General features: G+C 36.1%; 2 protein-coding genes across 2 annotated transcripts; one reads left to right on the plus strand and one right to left on the minus strand.

Moving 5' to 3' along the window:
* Window positions 1-815: 815 nt before the first annotated feature.
* Window positions 816-1751, minus strand: LOC311167715 (olfactory receptor 14J1-like; the record flags this gene model as incomplete). The annotated part of the gene is made up of 1 exon (XM_084228766.1): window positions 816-1751. The coding sequence occupies one exon, from the start codon at window positions 1749-1751 to the stop codon at window positions 816-818; it is 936 nt and encodes a 311-aa protein (XP_084084892.1).
* Window positions 1752-14898: 13147 nt separating this feature from the next.
* Window positions 14899-15834, plus strand: LOC311167716 (olfactory receptor 14J1-like; the record flags this gene model as incomplete). Its single annotated transcript, XM_084228767.1, has 1 exon — window positions 14899-15834. One exon carries the CDS (start codon window positions 14899-14901, stop codon window positions 15832-15834), a length of 936 nt encoding a protein of 311 aa, XP_084084893.1.
* Window positions 15835-18620: the final 2786 nt, after the last annotated feature.

Genomic DNA, 18620 nt, shown 5'->3' on the forward strand with positions numbered 1-18620 from the left:
CATCTGGACAGAAATGACCAGGGAAGGGGTTATTTGAAACTCTTTAAAATTATGGTAATTTTTTTTTTTGCATACCTGACTTTTTTTAAGAAAGCATTTATCTACTGTATTTGCAAGAGTAAAGTTTATGGAGTTATATGTGTGGATGGTTTTGTTTACTCAGAAGCACATGTTTATGGCAATTGTGTGACATGACTACTTTCCCTATGATCATTTTTCTATTTAGCTTTAAATTATTTGCTGGCTGTGTCATGTTTGGATAATCACAGCTAGCAATTTAGGAAACATTCTCCTTGGCCCCAAGTAAAACAGCACAAGCCAAGGTGAAGATGGAATTGGCCTGCTCTTTGTGAAAAGGCAGCATTTGGGAAATTATTGCTTCTGGGAAGATGACTAACTTCAAAGAAAGACAGACTTCAAGGTTTGCAGCAGGGCTGAAACACCTAGTTCCCAGATGATAAAGCTCTAAATAGGGTAAATTTTAGCACCATCTTGCTATCAACAATACATAGATAACATCAAATATATCCACTAAGTAGGCTCCGATACAGATTCTGGACATTTTTGCCCAGCAAATTGTAAAAAAAAAAAAAAAAAAAAATAACAAACAAAACAAAACCTCATTGAGAAACTCAGAGCTTAGGCAGTTCTTCCAGATCTATCTGGAGGGTTTTTGTGGAATTCATTCACCAGGCTTGATTCTTTCATAAGTCCTCTTAGTTATTACTTGTCTCAATTTATTTAATTCAACAGTTTTCTCCATATATTTTGAACTTGTTTCCAAACCAGTAACTTTGAGATATGTCTTTTCTGTCTTAATAAAAGAGGTCAGCTTTTCTTCCTTGAAAAACCTTTCTGAGAGCAGCTTTTATGGCTTGGTTTCTCAGGCTATAGATCATTGGGTTGAGTGTTGGGGGCACAACTGTGTACATAATAGTGAGAAAAATGTCCAGAGCACTTGGAGAGTCAGAAGGTGGCTTGAGAAACTCAAAGACACCAGTTGAAATGAATAAAATGATAACAGTGAGGTGAGGAAGGCAAGTGGAAAAGGCCTTAGCTCTGCCCTCAGCAGATGGCATCCTCAGTACAGTAGAGAATATCTGTGTGTAAGACAAACCTATAAAGGAGATACAAAGAAAGCCCACCAGAGACAAGAAGGCACTAACCCCAACCTCACTGATATACTCATTAGAACAAGAGAGTTTCATGAGCTGGGGGATGTCACAGAAGAACTGGTGAATGATATGTGAACCACAGAGGTGCATGGAGAAAGTGGCAGCTGCGTGCATAGTTCCACAAATGACCCCACTGATCCAGATGCCTAGGACTCCGTGGACACAGGTGCTTACATCCATGATGATTTCATAGCGCAGTGGAAGGCAGATGGCCACATAGCGATCATAAGACATCACTGTGAGCATGAGCAGCTCAGCAGAACCACAGAGAGTAAAAGCAAAGCACTGCACTATGCATTCCCAGAGAGAAATGTAGCCACTATGCATGAAAGAATTGTAAATAGACCTTGGCACAGTGACAGAAATATAGCACAGGTCCAGAAAGGAGAGATGTTTCAGGAAGAAATACATGGGTGAGTGGAGACTATTGTCCACGGAAATTGCTGTGATAATGAGGATATTGCCAGTCAATGAAACCATGTATAAGATTAAGAACAGGGAAGCGTGGACGAGTTCTAGGTCAGGCTTGGCAGAAAATCCCATCAGAAGAAACCCACTCATAGTAACATTATCCATGTTCCTTTTTAATTTCCCAGTGATGTTGGCTGCAAGACAAGATGGAACCATTGGAAATTGTTATTGAACCTCCTAATCCACTTAGTATCAATGATGTTAGGCATGAAATTACTTGAAGAAATCACCACTTCATATTCATTTGAAGGTAGTTCTTTAAGCTACTAATAAAGTGGAGAAAATTTAAATGATTTTTGCTCACACATGGTAACCATGGATAATGAATTTCAAATTTTAGTATTGCCCATTTCAATTAATGGCAATGAAAATGCATATTTAAATACAATTAATACAATATCTTTTAAACTATATAATCTTATTCATAGTACTGGAGCATTGAATTTTGATTTGTGTACAAAGATTTATGTAGCTCATGTACTCACATTTTAAAATGTTTCTTAAGTTTATTCTTTTTCATTAATTGTTCTTTCTATTCATATACCACTCCATTTACAGTGGATTTTTTATTGCAGTTTTATAATTTCATTTTGTATTTGAGCAGCAATAGCCATATATTTTTGCTTTTTAAATAAACATTTACATTCTAATAAATTAAATTATGAAACATCAAATTGAGGGCACCTGTGAGGTAATTGTGATATATAAATAATATGATATATAAATAGTCATTATAATAACATAACGTTTCATAAAGTATTGGTCTGTAAATTACTTAATTTCCACATGAATTGGAAAGGGAAGGGCCTTTGTAGGTGTATTTTTATAACCATTAATATGACTAATATACACCTGAAAAAGTCATTTATTCTGCTTCTTAGTTAATAAAACATAGGGGGCCTCCATGGTGGCTCAGCAGTTGAGCACTGGGTTTGATCCCACGGCCAGCAGGCGAGGGTCCCACACAGTGCGCAGACCTCTCCTGCCGTACCCGCTGCTTCCCTCAGCAGTGTATTTTGTCAGTCTGCTTTTTATGTTCCCTGCTCTGGCTCTGGTGAATACTCTCATCCTCCCGTGCTTCTGACTGTACCCAGTGCTTGTATAAATAAATAAATAAATCTTTAAAATAAATAAATAAAACATAGAACAACAAGGGAACATAATGTGTACCCACACTTTAGTGAAGCTATGAAAAGAAAATACTCAGTGCCATTAATTATGAGAAAAGCCACCTCACAGTCATATATATCTCAAAAGGAGTGAAATCTGACCCCTAAATCTTGTATAATCTTGTAAATAACCCTACTTTAATAAAATTCTTGCAATTACATAATAATATGTTGCTTATTTCATGAAAGAAGGAAAAAGTTTGAGATATGCAAGTAGTATGGTCAAATTTGTGTCTACTCTTTTGAAAAAGCAAATATTTAGGAAAAATCTTGAAGCACTCTGCATCTTAAGCCATGTAACTTTATGTGTAGATAATATTTTACTAAGTCATCTGAATAATAAGTATTAAGAAAACTATGTTCCTTTAAACTTCAATTTTCCAAACACATAGGAAAATGATCCACTTCAGTTTGAAGTGGATGATCCATTTCAGATTTTCAGCCTGATATCCATGGTGTTCTTATAATGATTTACTTAGAAGCTGTGGGTGATGGATGCTTCTAACTTCTGCAGTGAACTACATAATTTGATTGGGAAATTGTTTAAGTCTGATTGATAGAAAGACTTGGCATAGATGAGATAGGCCTTTGCACACACAAGAAAAATTTATTTGAGAATTGGTTCTGCTATTGTGTGTGTCCCTGTATTTCACAGGAATGTTAACATATTACTAAGCATTACCAGGTAATTTTATTTTAGACAAAATTAAAGGAAGACTTTGAAGGTGACCCCTTGTATTTCTAGAGGTGATCCTGACACAGTTACTCATCGGCATCATCTCTTATAACTGCAACTTACCAGGTGAGGTTTCTGAAGCCTCCAAATTTCCATTTCCATGTGTCTGGGAGAAGGTTGCTTATTTTTCTTTAGAAACTCAATAAAAAGAATTAATTTCCTATGTATTGAAATATTGCTTGATTTATCCAAAAGTATTTATTTGATCTTTCCATTAATTTAAATCTACTCTTGTCAACATTATACAGTGACTACACAGTCAAATTAAATACAGTTTTTGTTATCATCTTTAAAACATTACATATATTTTCAGTACCTTGAAAATATATATACATTATATATATGTTAATGTAAGGTTACACTATGTATAAACATATGTAAATAATTTATGCATTGACCCAATTGTGGGTGTGTGTGTGTACATGGGCACGTAAAACATATCTTTGGATTATAACAATATGGATTATTATAATTATGGATTTTGTAATACAATTATAAAACACTAACATTTTTTAATATATTGCTGCTGTGACTGTGATAACAAGATAACAAGTGTAAAAGCAAGAAGAAATAAAAGGACTCGAAATTAATTTTAATTGGTTCTTAGATATTATTTCAGATTACTTTTGCTTTATTAATTATACGTCATTTTAATCATGAAAATTAAGACGGTCACTTTTGACTTCAAAGAAATCCCTAATTTCAGGGTTGTTCTAAATGTTTACATTAGTTATTCCTCTTTAAATCAGCATTTCATTTTCTCCAACTTATTTGCTGTCATATAACAAAGGAAACATTCAAAATGAAATACATATATCACCATTTTAGTTAAATATTAATTTTTAGGTGGATTTAGTGTTTTCAAAACATAACAAAACTGTTTCTTAAGTGGATTAAGCTTGCTCTACTCGATCATTTTTACCAGCTATTTTTCCAGTCCTTTTCTATTTCTATTAAATGACCACTCACAAGTCCATTTCAGAAATCTGTGTATTTTCTGTACTTCAGAATCTTCTCCTAAGAGTTAAGGGAAATTGGAAGTCTGGGTGATTGTTATGATATGATTGTTATGGTTTCTTTTGTTTTTGTGGGGTTTTTTTGTGTGTAAAGATTTATTTATTTACTTATACAAGCACTGGGTACAGTCAGAAGCGCGGGAGGGTGAGAGAATTCACCAGAGCCAGAGCAGGGAGCAGAGCAGGCAGAAGGACCAAAGTACACTGCTGAGGGGAGCAGCGGGCAGCAGGAGAGGTCTGTGCGCCATGTGGGACCCTCCTCTGGTGGCCGGGGAGCAGCCGGGGATTGAACCGGTGCTGCAGAGGCTGTGGGCAGCTTTGCAACCCAGCGCTCAACCACTGTGCCACCAGGGAGGCCCTGTTATGGTTTCTTTTGTTCCTTCCTCTGGGAAGAAGGAAAATATGGTTATGATGCTCTCATGAAACTGTTGGATCCATTATCAATTTTCAATCTTTTCTAATGTATTTGAACAATATTTTCTGAGATTTCTAAGGTGGGAAGTATCTCTCATCTCTTATAACTCACTAGTGTAAGAGTCAATGAATAAGATGAATATAAGGTACATCCCACAGAATTACTCTATCATACATCCACATTGAATTACTTCTACAATGGTTAGAGAAAGAAAGACATTGTTATGGAGGCATTTACAACAGTCTCCGAGTTGCCTAATTTCCTAATTGCCATTCTAAAATAATCATAGCTTATCAATATTTCATCCTTAAGTTAAATGACATGACTAATTCTCTGAGCCATTCAAAACTAGTGTCTTATGGATTTCCATTATTCTGTGTGATCCAGTTTTTTAGACCCTAAGGAAACTCACCAGAGCATATTTCTGGATCCCCTTCCCTCAATAGGAGAAGCCGTCAATGTGAGCAGCTGAAACTTAACTCAAAGTCCTGATCAATGAAATCAGTCACCATCAGAAAAATATGAATTGTGGAGAAAATTTAAGTCTGTATCAATCCTTTTTTGGTCCCTCGTGATTAGGCAATAAATCTCTAGTCACAAGCAGAGTTTGTGGGAGCTCTGGGTATTTGTCATTGCTGGCCAGTACCCTGGGACCCAAACTTGAAATATTAATTGTTCCTGCAGAATATTTTTCTGCTGAGTTGCTTTAATGATTATAACTGGGTACCTGGAATTTCAACTTATTTGTGTGTATTGAATCAAATTATTGAAAAATATTATAATTTAGTGGTAGATTCAAGAGAATTCAATTTTATTAATTGAAATGTCAAGTTATGTATATACTTTATAGTATCAAATAAGCTTTTTTTTTTTCAAAAATATCGGTATGTGGCAAGCCCAACAGGATATTTAATGAGTATATATTCCATTATCATTAAACATGGCTTTGTCCCAGGCTTCATTTCCAAATGAGTTTTTACAGTATTAAAAATGCTGTGAAATAGTCAGATGGTTTCCAAGTAAATTATCATTTGAACAGAAACTTCCAACTAATTGTCACTGTATTTCACATTTATGTTCTAAGAGCTCAAAAAGCTTTAATTTCAACCATCCTTTTTGTACATGTATTAGTGCTCCTGAATTTGGGGAATACTCTAAATTAATAAGAAATGTCTACAGGTTTCTGATCACTTGGTCCAACAAAAGCTATGTCTTATAAGATATCAGAATTCAGTCATTTTTTTAACTTTTATTGATTTTTTTTCATTTTTAAACTTTTTTTATTCATGTACATCTTTATTCATTTTTGGACAACATTTGATTTCTCCCCTCAGGTGTAGTCCCCACAAATTTTCCACCACCACATCACTTGTAACACATCACCAATGTCCTTGTGCTGTTCCTTCCCCTATTTTGACCCCTCTTTCTCTCTTTCTTTTGCTATATATCTCAGATAAAGAAGAGCTAAAAAGATACTTCTTCAGTGAGGAAATGCAACTGGCCAACAGGTATATGAAAAACTGTAAAAATCACTTATAATCAGGGAATTTCAAATCAAAACCACAATGAGATACCAAGTCACTCTTGTGAAAATGGTCCATATTAAAATTTAAAAAAAAGCAAAAACTGGCAACCACAAATTCTGTCCAGCGGTGGAGAAAAGAGACCCCTATTACACTTCTGGTGGGAAAACAACTATCACAACTTAAATGTGTGTATATTTTCAAGCTGTGAGCCCAAGAAGCAGGACCGACATTAAAAATGATGAATGGTGAAAAATTTTATGCTCTCTTAAAAATAATTCTCTAGACAATCATATAGGTAGCTTTACATATCTGCAGGATTATTACATATTAACAAGACCAGATCTTTCCTTTTACATTATGAAAAGAGATGGTAAAATCATATATAGCAGAGAAGCTGTAGCTCAATAAGGAAGATGCTAAAATAGTTTCACCTTTAAGTAGTAAATGTGATGTCCTACAGATGCACTGAAGTCCTAAAACTGTTCATGACAGTTATATAGATGTGCAGAGATCCATTTTTAATTTGGAAGGATGTTGGCTTCCATGATCTCTAATTTTTTTCTAACTCTACAATTCCCAGAGTTTATCCTAATATCTAATTTATAAATGTGAGAATAACAAATCTCAGATCCTATTTCGTTCTCTTTTGATTCTCCTTGAATCCTTTGGTTGTACAGAATATGTTGTTTAATTTCCACCTATTAGTGAGGTTTTCGGTTTTCCCTCTGTTGCTCATCTCTAGCTTCATATCACTGTCGTCAGAAAAGTTATACCTTTTCAGATGATGGACTTGTCTACTTGACATTATAATATTATTTAGTTATGATTTAAATTGAATTACTAACTTGCTAATTTAATGAATATAATTAAGTCTTTCTTTTGGATTTTTCAGAATCTAACACAAATTCAAACATTTTTCAATAATGATCCAATAAACATAGTCAAAATTCTTGGTAACTATGTATGGTCATAAAATCAACTTAACAGAAAAACAGAAGCCAAGAATAATCAATATAATTGCAAGGTTTGGTCTCAGGGTATTTACCAAGAAGAAGAAATACCCACAGCACCCACACACTTTGCTTGTGCCAAAGAGATTTAATTGCCTAATCACCAGTAACCAAAGAAAGGTTGTAATGAGCTTATTTTTTTTTTTCTCCACAGCTACTTTATTTGAATATGACTGGATTGCAGAGATCAGTACTGAGCTGTGTCACCTGCTCATGGAGACAGCCTCTCCTTCCTTGAGGAAGAAATATTCCCTCAAGGAATATTCTCAATATGCTGTGATGAGTTTCCATAGGTTCTAAAAATATAGATTACAAAGAATAATAGAAAGCCCATATTTTACTTGTTTTGACTGGATGAGATAACCAGCCAGTGCTTGTAAAATATGAAATGTTATTTATGAGAGATGATTATTTTAATAGAAGTTAGAAATATGGTAGAGAACATTGTAAACTCCTTCTTTTCCGGAAGCATTTATGGAGAACAATTCTCGCCTCCCTTACAATATCTTATAATAGTGACTTAAAATAGGAGATATGAGATAGTTTCCACATCTGAAATTAAAGATAAATTGTTCAAAGAGCTAACGAGACTCCACAAAAACAAAGTGAACAACCCAGTCAAAAAAAGGGCAGAAGTTGGGCCTCCCTGGTGGCCCAAAGGGGTAAGCATGGCACTGTGAAGCTATCCACAGCCTCTGAAGCATGAGTTTGATCCCTTGCTGGCCAGGAGCTACCCACATAGCACAGCAGACCTCTCCTGTCTCACCCACTACTTCCCTCAGCAGTTTATTTCATCACTCTGCCTGCTCTGTTCCCTGCTCTGGCGCTGGTGAATTCTCTGACTCTCCTGCGCTTCTGACTGTACCCAGCGCTTGTATAAATAAATAAATAAATCTTTTTTTAAAAAATGCTTTAAATTGAAAACAGAGGCATCTTTGTCTCTTGTGCACAAAGCCAAGGTAACTTGGATTTTGTTATTACCAGGTTTATAATTTAGACATTACTAAAAACTCAGAATTTTAGCATAAGAAAATATTTTAGAGATCACAGTGGCTAACATTCTAACAAATTCTGTGTGTCTCTCTACTTCTATGTAGCTGTCATGAACAGTTATAGGACCTCAAAGCATCTCTAGGACACCAATACACTACTTAAAGTTGAAAACTTTTTAGCATCTTCCTCACTGAGCTGCATCTCCTCTGCTAATTATGGTTTTACTATTTTTTTTAATATTGTGTAAATGGACAAATGTGGTCCTACTAATACATCGCAATCCTTCAGATATGTGAAGCTATATGATTTTCTACAATTAATTAACTTTTGAAGATTCTAAATCTTTTCACTTTTCCTCATTCATAATCTGTTTGTCCCACTTCATGAACTCAACGACTCATAAACAATTTACATTTTTAAATTCTGATTTTTCTTTTTTTTTTCCAAAGATTTATCTATTTATACAAGAACCAGGGTACAGGCCAGATGTGTGGGAGGGTGAGAGGATTCACCAGAGACAGAACGGGGAACAGAACAGGAAGACTGATGAAATACACTGCTGAGGGGAGCAGTGGGCTAGACAGGAGAGGTCTGCTGGCCAAGCGCCAGGATTGAATGCATGCTGCAGACAGCTTCACAGTGTGGCGCTCAACCGCCTGCGCCACCAGGGAGGCCCTAAATTCTGATTTTTGTTTTGTTTTGGTTTTGGTTTTGTTTTGTTTTTTTGTTCATTTTTTGGGGGGAGGTTATTTATTTATTTTTACTTGAAAATGTATTTTTTTATTATTTTTTAAACAATATTTGCTTCCCCTCACACCCTCAGATTTAGTCCCCATAGAATTTCCTTCCCCAAGGCACCTATGCACCAACCATCACCACAGTTCCCTGTGATCCTCCTTTTCATCCCTCTCCCTCCTCCTCCCCTGCAGTATGTCTGCTTTTGCTTTTTTGTGTTTTGTACTGTTGTTATTTTGTTTTACACTGATGGCTTATTTGGTTCCCCTATATTCCTGTTATAAGTGAAACCATCAGATATTTTTCTTTTTCCTTCTGGCTTATTTCACTGGGCTTAACTAATGATATGATAATATACATAGAGAACCCTAAAAACTCCACAGAAAAACTATTCAAAATAATGAACCAGTTCAGTAAAGTAGCGGAATACAAAATTAACACACAAAAATCAGTAACCTTCCTATACACAATCAATGTGAAGAAGAAGAAATCAAGAAAACCATCCCTTGTATAACTGAAACCAAAAAAAAAAATCAAATACTTGGGAATAAACCTAACAAAAGAGGTGAAAGACCTATGTTAAGAAAATTATAAAACACTGTTAAAAGAAATTGAAGAAGACACAAAGAAATGGAAAGACATCCCCTGCTCATGGATTGGAAGAATTAACATTATTAAAATGGCCATCCTACCAAAAGCAATCTACAGATTCAATGCTATTCCAATAAAAATTTCAATGACATTCTTCAAAGAAATAAACAAATATGGATGAAATTCATATGGAACCACAAAAAACCATGAGCCTAATCCCTACTGATAAAAACAAAGGAGATGGGAAGTATCATACTTCCAAACTTCAAGCTATACCTAAATTCTGATTTTTCAAAGACATATTTCTTTGTTGTTCCATGTCTTCACAGACCTATAGATCTTTTCTCATGAATTAATGGAGAAGATGTATTCTTCAAATTCATATAGCTACATGTGCTAAATGAGTAATTTAAACCCTTGCATGCCATTCTTAGTTTACAAGTGTGGTATGCATTGATAATTAGCTACAAGTTTGTTTCAAAGTGACAGTTTACTTGGAATCAATCTCAATTTTATTTCATGGCTTTTATAGGTTTGGAAAACACACATTTCTGAAATGAAAGCCTGCCTGGTATAAGACAAGTTTTGTGACAAAGGAATGCACAGTGTCACCTCTTCTAATTTGAATTTAAACTTGAAACAATGCATTTGTTGTCAATAATTACTAGACAAAACATAGATTGACATTCAGTTTTCTTAAAAAAGAGCTATTGATTACTACCTCACTCAAAGTTAAATTACATTGGGACTTCAGTAAAGATGGGGTTATTTTGCTGCATCATTGGTAGTCGTCATTGATAATTGACATTTTTCAGATTATGGGCATGTCTATTAGACATTGTAATATTAGCTAGTTATTGGTAAAATGAATGACCTGTTAATTCAATGAATGAAATTAAATCTTTTTGTTGGATTTTCAGAATCCAACACACAAATGAAAATGTTTTCGAATAATTGGGTCCCAGGGTATTTTACAGAGAACAAATATCCACAGCAACAAGACACTACACTTGTGCCAAACGGATTACATAGTGTAACCTCCAGTGGCCAAAAAGAAGGTTGAAATGGACTTATTTTTTCACCACAGTCCACATTTTTCTGAAAGTTACTGAATTCAGAGGTCAGCAGCTCACACTGACAAATTCTCCTGTTGAGGACAGAAGTTCTTGAATATGCTCAGGTGAGTTTCCTTAGGTTCTAAAAAGCTAGATTACACACTAAAGTGAAAGCTGTAAGTTACTGGTATTGAGTGGGTGAGAGAACCAGTCACTGCCACTTAGCTTGTAGATGATGAAATACTGTATATGATCTAGATTATTTAAGTGGGAATTAAGAATCTGTTAGAGAATGTTGTAAACTCTTTCCATTCCAGATCATTTTGCGGAGTGCAATTCAACCTCCCTAGCAATGCCTTTCTTTAGATAACCAGCATAGATATAATGTAGCATGAGTGTATGATGGTATGGTACTGTATGATCTTCTTTGTGTTTGTTCTATGACTCATAAGACATAGGAGATGTTTTTCACATCAGCAATCACAGAACAATTGTTGAACTTTGGTAGAAAAACTTAAAAATTAAGAATGAATTAGATATTTTATTTTTTTTAAAGATTTATTTATTTATTTATTTATTTATTTATTTATTTATTTATTTATATAAGCAGTGGGTACAGTCAGAAGCGCGGAAGGGTGAGAGAATTCACCAGAGCCAGAGCGGGGAGCAGAGCAGGCAGAAGGACCAAAGTACACTGCTGAGGGGAGCAGCGGGCTGGCAGGAGAGGTCTGCGCGCCATGTGGGACCCTCCTCTGGTGGCCGAGGAGCAGCTGGGGATCGAACCGGCATTGCAGAGGCTGTGGGCAGCTTCGCAACCCAGCGCTCAACCGCTGCGCCACCGGGGAGGCCCTGAATTAGATATTTTAATCAGAACAAATAAACCTCATTTTCCATGTGAACAAAGTTAAAAATTAAAAGAAAACATTGATAGATTGAAAGAGCATAATCAGAGATCATACTTCTCATCATAACCAGTCATCAGGCCTTCTTATTGTTTCTAACAAATATAGCTTGTAAAAAGCATTAACTATACCATAACACAGTTATCAAAGACTTTTGTTATGTTTTTAAATATTTTATCCACCTAAATCTAAAAATTCAAGTACAGAAATGTTAATGTTTAGTTCCTAAACAGTGGTAGAGATCTTAGATCTTGAAAGCCCATTTTAAAGTAAGGTAAATAACTTGTAGACACTGAAATAATATAATTAAAGACATAAATCCATGTGAAATCCTGCTCGACAGTTAAAATAGGAATTTCATTAAAGTAAAAAAAGGACCTATCATTTTGTCTTAGTTAACTTGATCAGTCAGTAAAAAAAAAGACAAAAAAAACCCCAAAGTAATTTTTTCCTGTATCTGTACTTGGTTTCACAGACAATAATACAACTGTATATAAAACAAGTCTTAGAGTCTCATAATTCAAAATGTGAAAAAGTTATTTTTACAAACCCATATAATTGGGTTGAAATGCATTACACATATGGGCATGTGTGTGTGTTCATGTATTTGTTGTTTTTTTTTTTTAAGTTTTTTGATTGATTGATTGATTTAGACAAGCACTGGGTACAGTCAGAAGCGCGGGAGGGTGAGAGAATTCACCAGAGCCAGAGCGGGAAACAACAGACAGATGGACGGAAATACACTGCTGAGGGGAGCAGCGGGCGGCAGGAGAGGTCTGCGGGCCATGTGGGGCCCTCCCTGGGGGCCGGGGATCAAACCCGTGCTGCAGAGGCTGCGGGCTGCTTCGCAGCCAAGCGTTCAACCACTGCGCCACCAGGCAAGACCCCGTGTTCATGTATTTGTATTTAAGAAAGGAAAATATATATGTAATGATTTAAAGATGGAACAAAAAATGAATTTAATGTCACAATACGGTCACTGTACTAATTATTGGCAATAGTTGATTTAAATTATTGGGAGGTCAAATCAGAATACTTTTGGATAAGTAATGCAATACTTCCATGCATGTGGACTGCAGACTTTTTTGTTTTTCAAAACAAAAATCAAGCAACATTCTCTCAGACACTTAGAAATGGGATTTCTAGAGGTCCCATACACTCATCTGCCTTGATCAGTAGGTGTGTCATTATAAACTCTAGAAATGTCAGGTGCCATCTTCAAAGTCTCTTTAGTGTGGCTTAGATATGAAATCACTAGGATTAATTTGACAGTATTTTAAGATTCCAGGGGACCACACCTAGACATACACATACACACATGCATGTCCTCAAAACAACAGGGATGACCCAATTTTTGAATAAGGTTACTGCATATGCAAGGGACTGTCTCATCTACGCCAAGTTCTCTCCATATATCACAGACATAAATAATTCCCCAAGAAAATTACATAGTTCACTACAGAAGTTAGAAGCATCCATCAGCTCTGCTTCTAAGTAAATCATGAATTTCAGGCTGAAAAACTAAAAAAAAGAGGATTTTTTTTTTTTTGTGAGACCCTTGGCGGTGGCCGGGAAATGAACCGGCACTGCAGAGGCTGCGGGTAGCCTCACAGCCCAGTGCTCAACCGCTGTGCCACCAGGGGAGGCCCGAGGATCATTTTCTTACGTATCTCAGGTCATGATAATCTATACAAATCTATACACTTGCAATAGTCATGATAATCTATACAAATCTATACACTTGCAATAAACACAATCATTCACTCACCATGAAGGAATAATTACTGTTATTACACGTGTCATTTCCTTATACTCTTTATTCTCTGCATTTGTGGATTTACATATCTTGAGAACATAAAATGTACCTAATATCTCTTCCTTCTATGTCATCTAAATAGTGACCAGGTCCCATTTTAGAAAAAAACACTTCATAGAGGTAACTTTCAAGAACACCTAAAATATTATCATGAAAATATTTTTAGGATTTGTCAATAGATTTTGCTACTGTACTAATTTTAAATGAACATGGTTTTCTTAACATTAATTATCAGCTTAACTGAGATGTTATCTAATAGTGTTAAATAGCTTAAGTTGCAGACTGTTTTAGAGTCTGATAAATAATTTTCCATATTCCAGAAAATCGAACAAAAGTAGGAACATATCGCTTGCATGCTTTAATTTTATTCTGTGTCTATTTAATGAAATAAGCATCATATAAATTATTTTTGATATCATTAATTCTACTGATGCAACATTTGTTTATAACACTGTCTAGGGTCAAAAATCCTCAGCTATATGTTACCAATAGATGTCTTTCATCCTAATAACTGAGTATTTTTTTAATCTTAGCTAATGTGTTGGGTACAAATTGATATTTCATAGTTGTTTCAAATTTTATTTAACTAAAAATTAGAGTAAATGAAATTTTCATGAGTGTATTAGCTATTTTCTTAAAAAAAATATCCAGGAAATGTACTTTTCCATTTCCTTTGGAAAATTAATGTATAAGTAAATGTATAGGTAACTAAGAAACATTTATAAAGTATTATAAAGTAATATTCATAAATATTTAAATATAAAGTATTATATGAACTGTAATAAAAGTTTTCTATAGAATCCAAACTCAATGATCCATAGTTCAATTAATAAGAATTTATACTTTAAGAATATTTTTTAATTTTTCTATAATATACAACCCTTTTTCTGATCTTTGATTTTTTTTTTTTTTTTGTGGGACCCTTGCCGGTGGCCGGGGATCGAACTGGGACTGCTGAGGCTGCGGGCATCCTCACCACCCAGCGCTCAACCACTGTGCCACCAAGAGAGGCCCCCTTTTTCTGATCTTTGATAGAAATAGTTATATTAAAAATTATAATTCCTTACTCATGTTTCCTTAACTGATAATAAGTGATTTAAAATTGGTTGACATGATTATTAGTGTAAATGATTATTAGCACTACTTTCACATTTAAGATGAACTGGTGTCTTCTTCAAGTCACTTCTTGCCTATCTTTATTGATCCAGGAAGTTTAGGTGAATAAGTAATATTTCCAATGGTTCCATCTTGTCTTGCAGCCGACATCACTGGGGAATTAAGAAGGACTATGGCTAATTTCACTATCAGTGGGTTTGTTCTGATGGGATTTTCTGCCAAGCCTGAACTAGAACTCGTCCACTCTTCTCTGTTCTTAGTCTTATACATGACGGCATTAACTGGAAATCTCCTCATTATCACTGCAACTTCCACGGACAATAGTCTCCAGTCACCAATGTATTTCTTCTTGAAACATCTCTCCTTCCTGGACCTGTGCTACATTTCCGTGACTGTGCCAAGGGCCATTTACAACTCTTTAAAGCATAGTGGCTACATTTCCTTTGGTGAATGCATAGTGCAGTGTTTTGCTTTTGCTCTATGTAGCTCTGCTGAGCTGTCCATCCTGACAGTCATGTCTTATGATCGCTTCGTGGCCATCTGCCTTCCACTGCGCTATGAAATCATCATGGATGTCAACACCTGTATCCATGGAGTCCTGGGTGTCTGGATCAGTGCAGTCATTTCTGGAATCATGCACACAGCTGCCACTTTCTCCATCCACTTCTGTGGCTCCCATGTCATTCACCAGTTCTTCTGTGACTTCCCCCAGCTCCTGAAACTCTCTTGTTCAAATGATTATATCAGCGAGGTTGGTGTCACTTGTTTCATAGCGATTGTGGTATTTCTTTGTGTCATCTTTATTGGACTATCCTATGCACAGATATTCTCTACTGTGCTGAGGATGCCATCTGCTGAGGGTCGAGCAAAGGCCTTTTCCACTTGCCTTCCTCACCTCACTGTGTTCATGTTGTTTATTACAACCAGCTCCATTGAGTTTCTCAAGCCACCTTCTGACTCTCCAAGTGCACTGGATGTGTTTCTCACTATTATGTACACAGTTGTGCCCCCAACAGTCAACCCAATGATCTATAGCCTGAGAAATCAAGCCATAAAGGCAGCTCTAAGAAAAGTTGCTAGAAGAAGTAAAGCTGATCTCTTTTGTTGAGGTACATCTGTTATTTCTTGGTTGTGAGGGGAGCTAGAAATATATTGGGAACTTTTGGTTGAAATAAACTAATATCAGCAAAAATTATGAGAATTTATTAAAGAAATATGCAGAGGATTCAAGGTCCAGACTAACTTCCAGATAATTGTGAAGAAGCTCTTGAACTTGGAGCCTCTCAATGAAGACTTCATATAATTTGCAAGGCAAACATTTAAAGGTTCTGAGCAGTTGTCCAGTGTTGAAACTACATGATGTTGTCTACTCATTTAGAACAAGAAGGGTTGTTAAAATTTACCATATTTAGAGCTTCATCATCCATGTAGTTTAAGGCCTTCCATAAATCTTGGAAGTGTCTTTCTTTGATGTTAACCTATTTGTCCAGAGGCAACAGTTTGCAAAATGCTGCCTTTTCAACAATAGCATTTTTCATGGGCACAATTTCTTTAAGACCTTTTAGTTGCTTCTTTATTCTTGGCATGCCTTTTTAGGTGAGGTCAGGAAATGGAGACCAAAAGCTTTTTATTTGTTTTAACAAGCATAGCATAATCAACTAAGATTTACATCTAAATAAAGAAATGAGAATAGGAAAGTTTCTATAAATTGTGCTCTTTGCATAATATAAATATTCACACATACAGCTCTAGAAATACTACTTCTGCAAATGTAGATTAAAATCTCACCCCCTGAAACAATATGTGAAAATCATTTATAAGATTTTTAAAAATTAAGAATCAGGGTCTCCCCTGTGAAGCTGTCCACAGCCTCTGCAGTGTCAGTTTGATCCCGGCCAGCCAGCGAGGGCCCCACATGGCACAGCAGACCTCTCCTGTCTTGCCCGCTGCACCCCTCAGAAGTGTATTTCATCAGTCTGCTTGATCTGTTCCCTGCTCTGTCTCTGGTGAATCCTCTCATCCTCCCGCGCATCTGGCCTGTACCCCGGTTCTTGTATCAATAAATAAATAAATCTTTAAAAAAAATTAAGGGGACTCCCTGGTGGCGCAGCAGTTGAGCGGTGTGCTGCGAAGCTGTCTTCAGCCTCTGAAGCACCGGTTCGATTCCCTGCCAGCTGGGAGAACACTACATGGTGCGGCAGACAGACCTCTCCTGTCTCGCCTGCTGCTCCCCTCAGCAGTGTCTTCGCTCCGTCTGCCTGTTCTGCTCCCAACTCTGGCTTTGGTGAATTCTCTCACCCTCCCACCTTCTGACCTATACCCCAGTTCTTGTATAAAATAAATAAATAAATCTTTTTTTTTAATAAATTTTATTGTTATATTCCCCATACAATTGCAGCCCCCCCATTCTGACCCCAATCCCTCCCCTCCCACCCCCGCCCCCCTAAAAGTGTCTCTGGTTCATAGTTTTTTGTTGATTTTGATTTTCACTTTCTTATACTTATTCATTTTCCTGGTCCCTTATTTAAGTTTTCTAGATTCCTGCTATGAGTGAGACCATCTGGTATTTTTCTTTTTCTTTTTGGCTTATTTCGCTGAGCATGGTCCCTTCCAGCGCCATCCATGTGTTGCTGCAAATTGCATATGTTTATCTTTTTTGAATGCTGAGTAATATTCCATGGTATATATGTACCACATCTTCTTGATCCAGTCATCTATTTTTGGGCATTTGGGCTGTTTCCAAAGCTTAGCTATTGTAAACAGTGCTGCTATAAACATAGGGGTGCAGGTGTTCTTTGGAATTGATGTTTCTGTGTCCTTTGGGTAAATACCTAGGAGTGGAATTGCTGGATCATATGGAAGCTCTATGTTTAGTAGGTCCAGAAATCTCCACACAGCTTTCCACAGTGATTGGACCAGTTTGCACTCCCACCAACAGTGCAGAAGAGTTCCTTTTTCTCCACACCCTCGCCAACATTTGTTGTTGCTAGTTTTTTTAATATATGCCATTCTCACTGGTGTAAGATGGTATCTCATGGTAGTTTTGATTTGCATTTCCCTGATGACAAGTGATGTTGAACATTTTTTCATATGCCTGTTGGCCATTTGCATTTCCTCTTCAGAGAAGTTTCTTTTTAGCTCTTCTGCCCATTTTTTGACTGGATTATTTTCTTTGTTGTTGTTGAGTCTCATCAGCTCTTTGCAGATTTTTGTGATCAGTCCTTTATCATTAGTGTTGGGTGCAAAAATGTTCTCCCAGTTGGTGGGGTTTCTCTTTGTTTTTGTTATTGTCTCTTTTGCTGTGCAAAAGCTCTTTAATTTGATGTAGTCCCAGCTGTTTATCTTTGCCTTCACTATCACTGCTTTGGGTGATATGTCTGTAAAGATGTCTTTCATGTGCAAATCACGTAGTGTTTTGCCTATATTTCCTTCTATATATTTTATGGTTTCAGGTCTTATGTCTAGTTCTTTAATCCATTTTGAGTTGATTTTTGTGTATGGTGTGAGGTATTGGTCAAGCTTCATTCTTTTGCATGTAGCGACACAGTTTTCCCAGCACCATTTATTGAACAAACTTTCTTTGCTCCAATGCATATTCTTTGCTCCTTTGTCAAAGATTAGTTGACCATAAATCTGTGGGTTTATTTCTGGATTTTCTATTCGATTCCATTGGTCTGTATGTCTGTTCTTGTTCCAATACCATGCAGTTTTGATGATTATGGCTTTGTAGTATACTTTGAAGTCTGGGAGTGTGATGCCTCCATTCCCTTCTTTTTTTTTCAGGAGAGCTTTGGCTATTCGGGGTTTTTTGTGATTCCATATGAATTTCATCAATAATTGTTCTATTTCTTTGAAGAATGACATTGAAATAAATAAATAAATAATTGTATAAAA

Source organism: Talpa europaea (genome assembly GCF_964194135.1).
Source record: "Talpa europaea genome assembly, chromosome: 2".
NCBI lineage: Eukaryota > Metazoa > Chordata > Mammalia > Eulipotyphla > Talpidae > Talpa > Talpa europaea.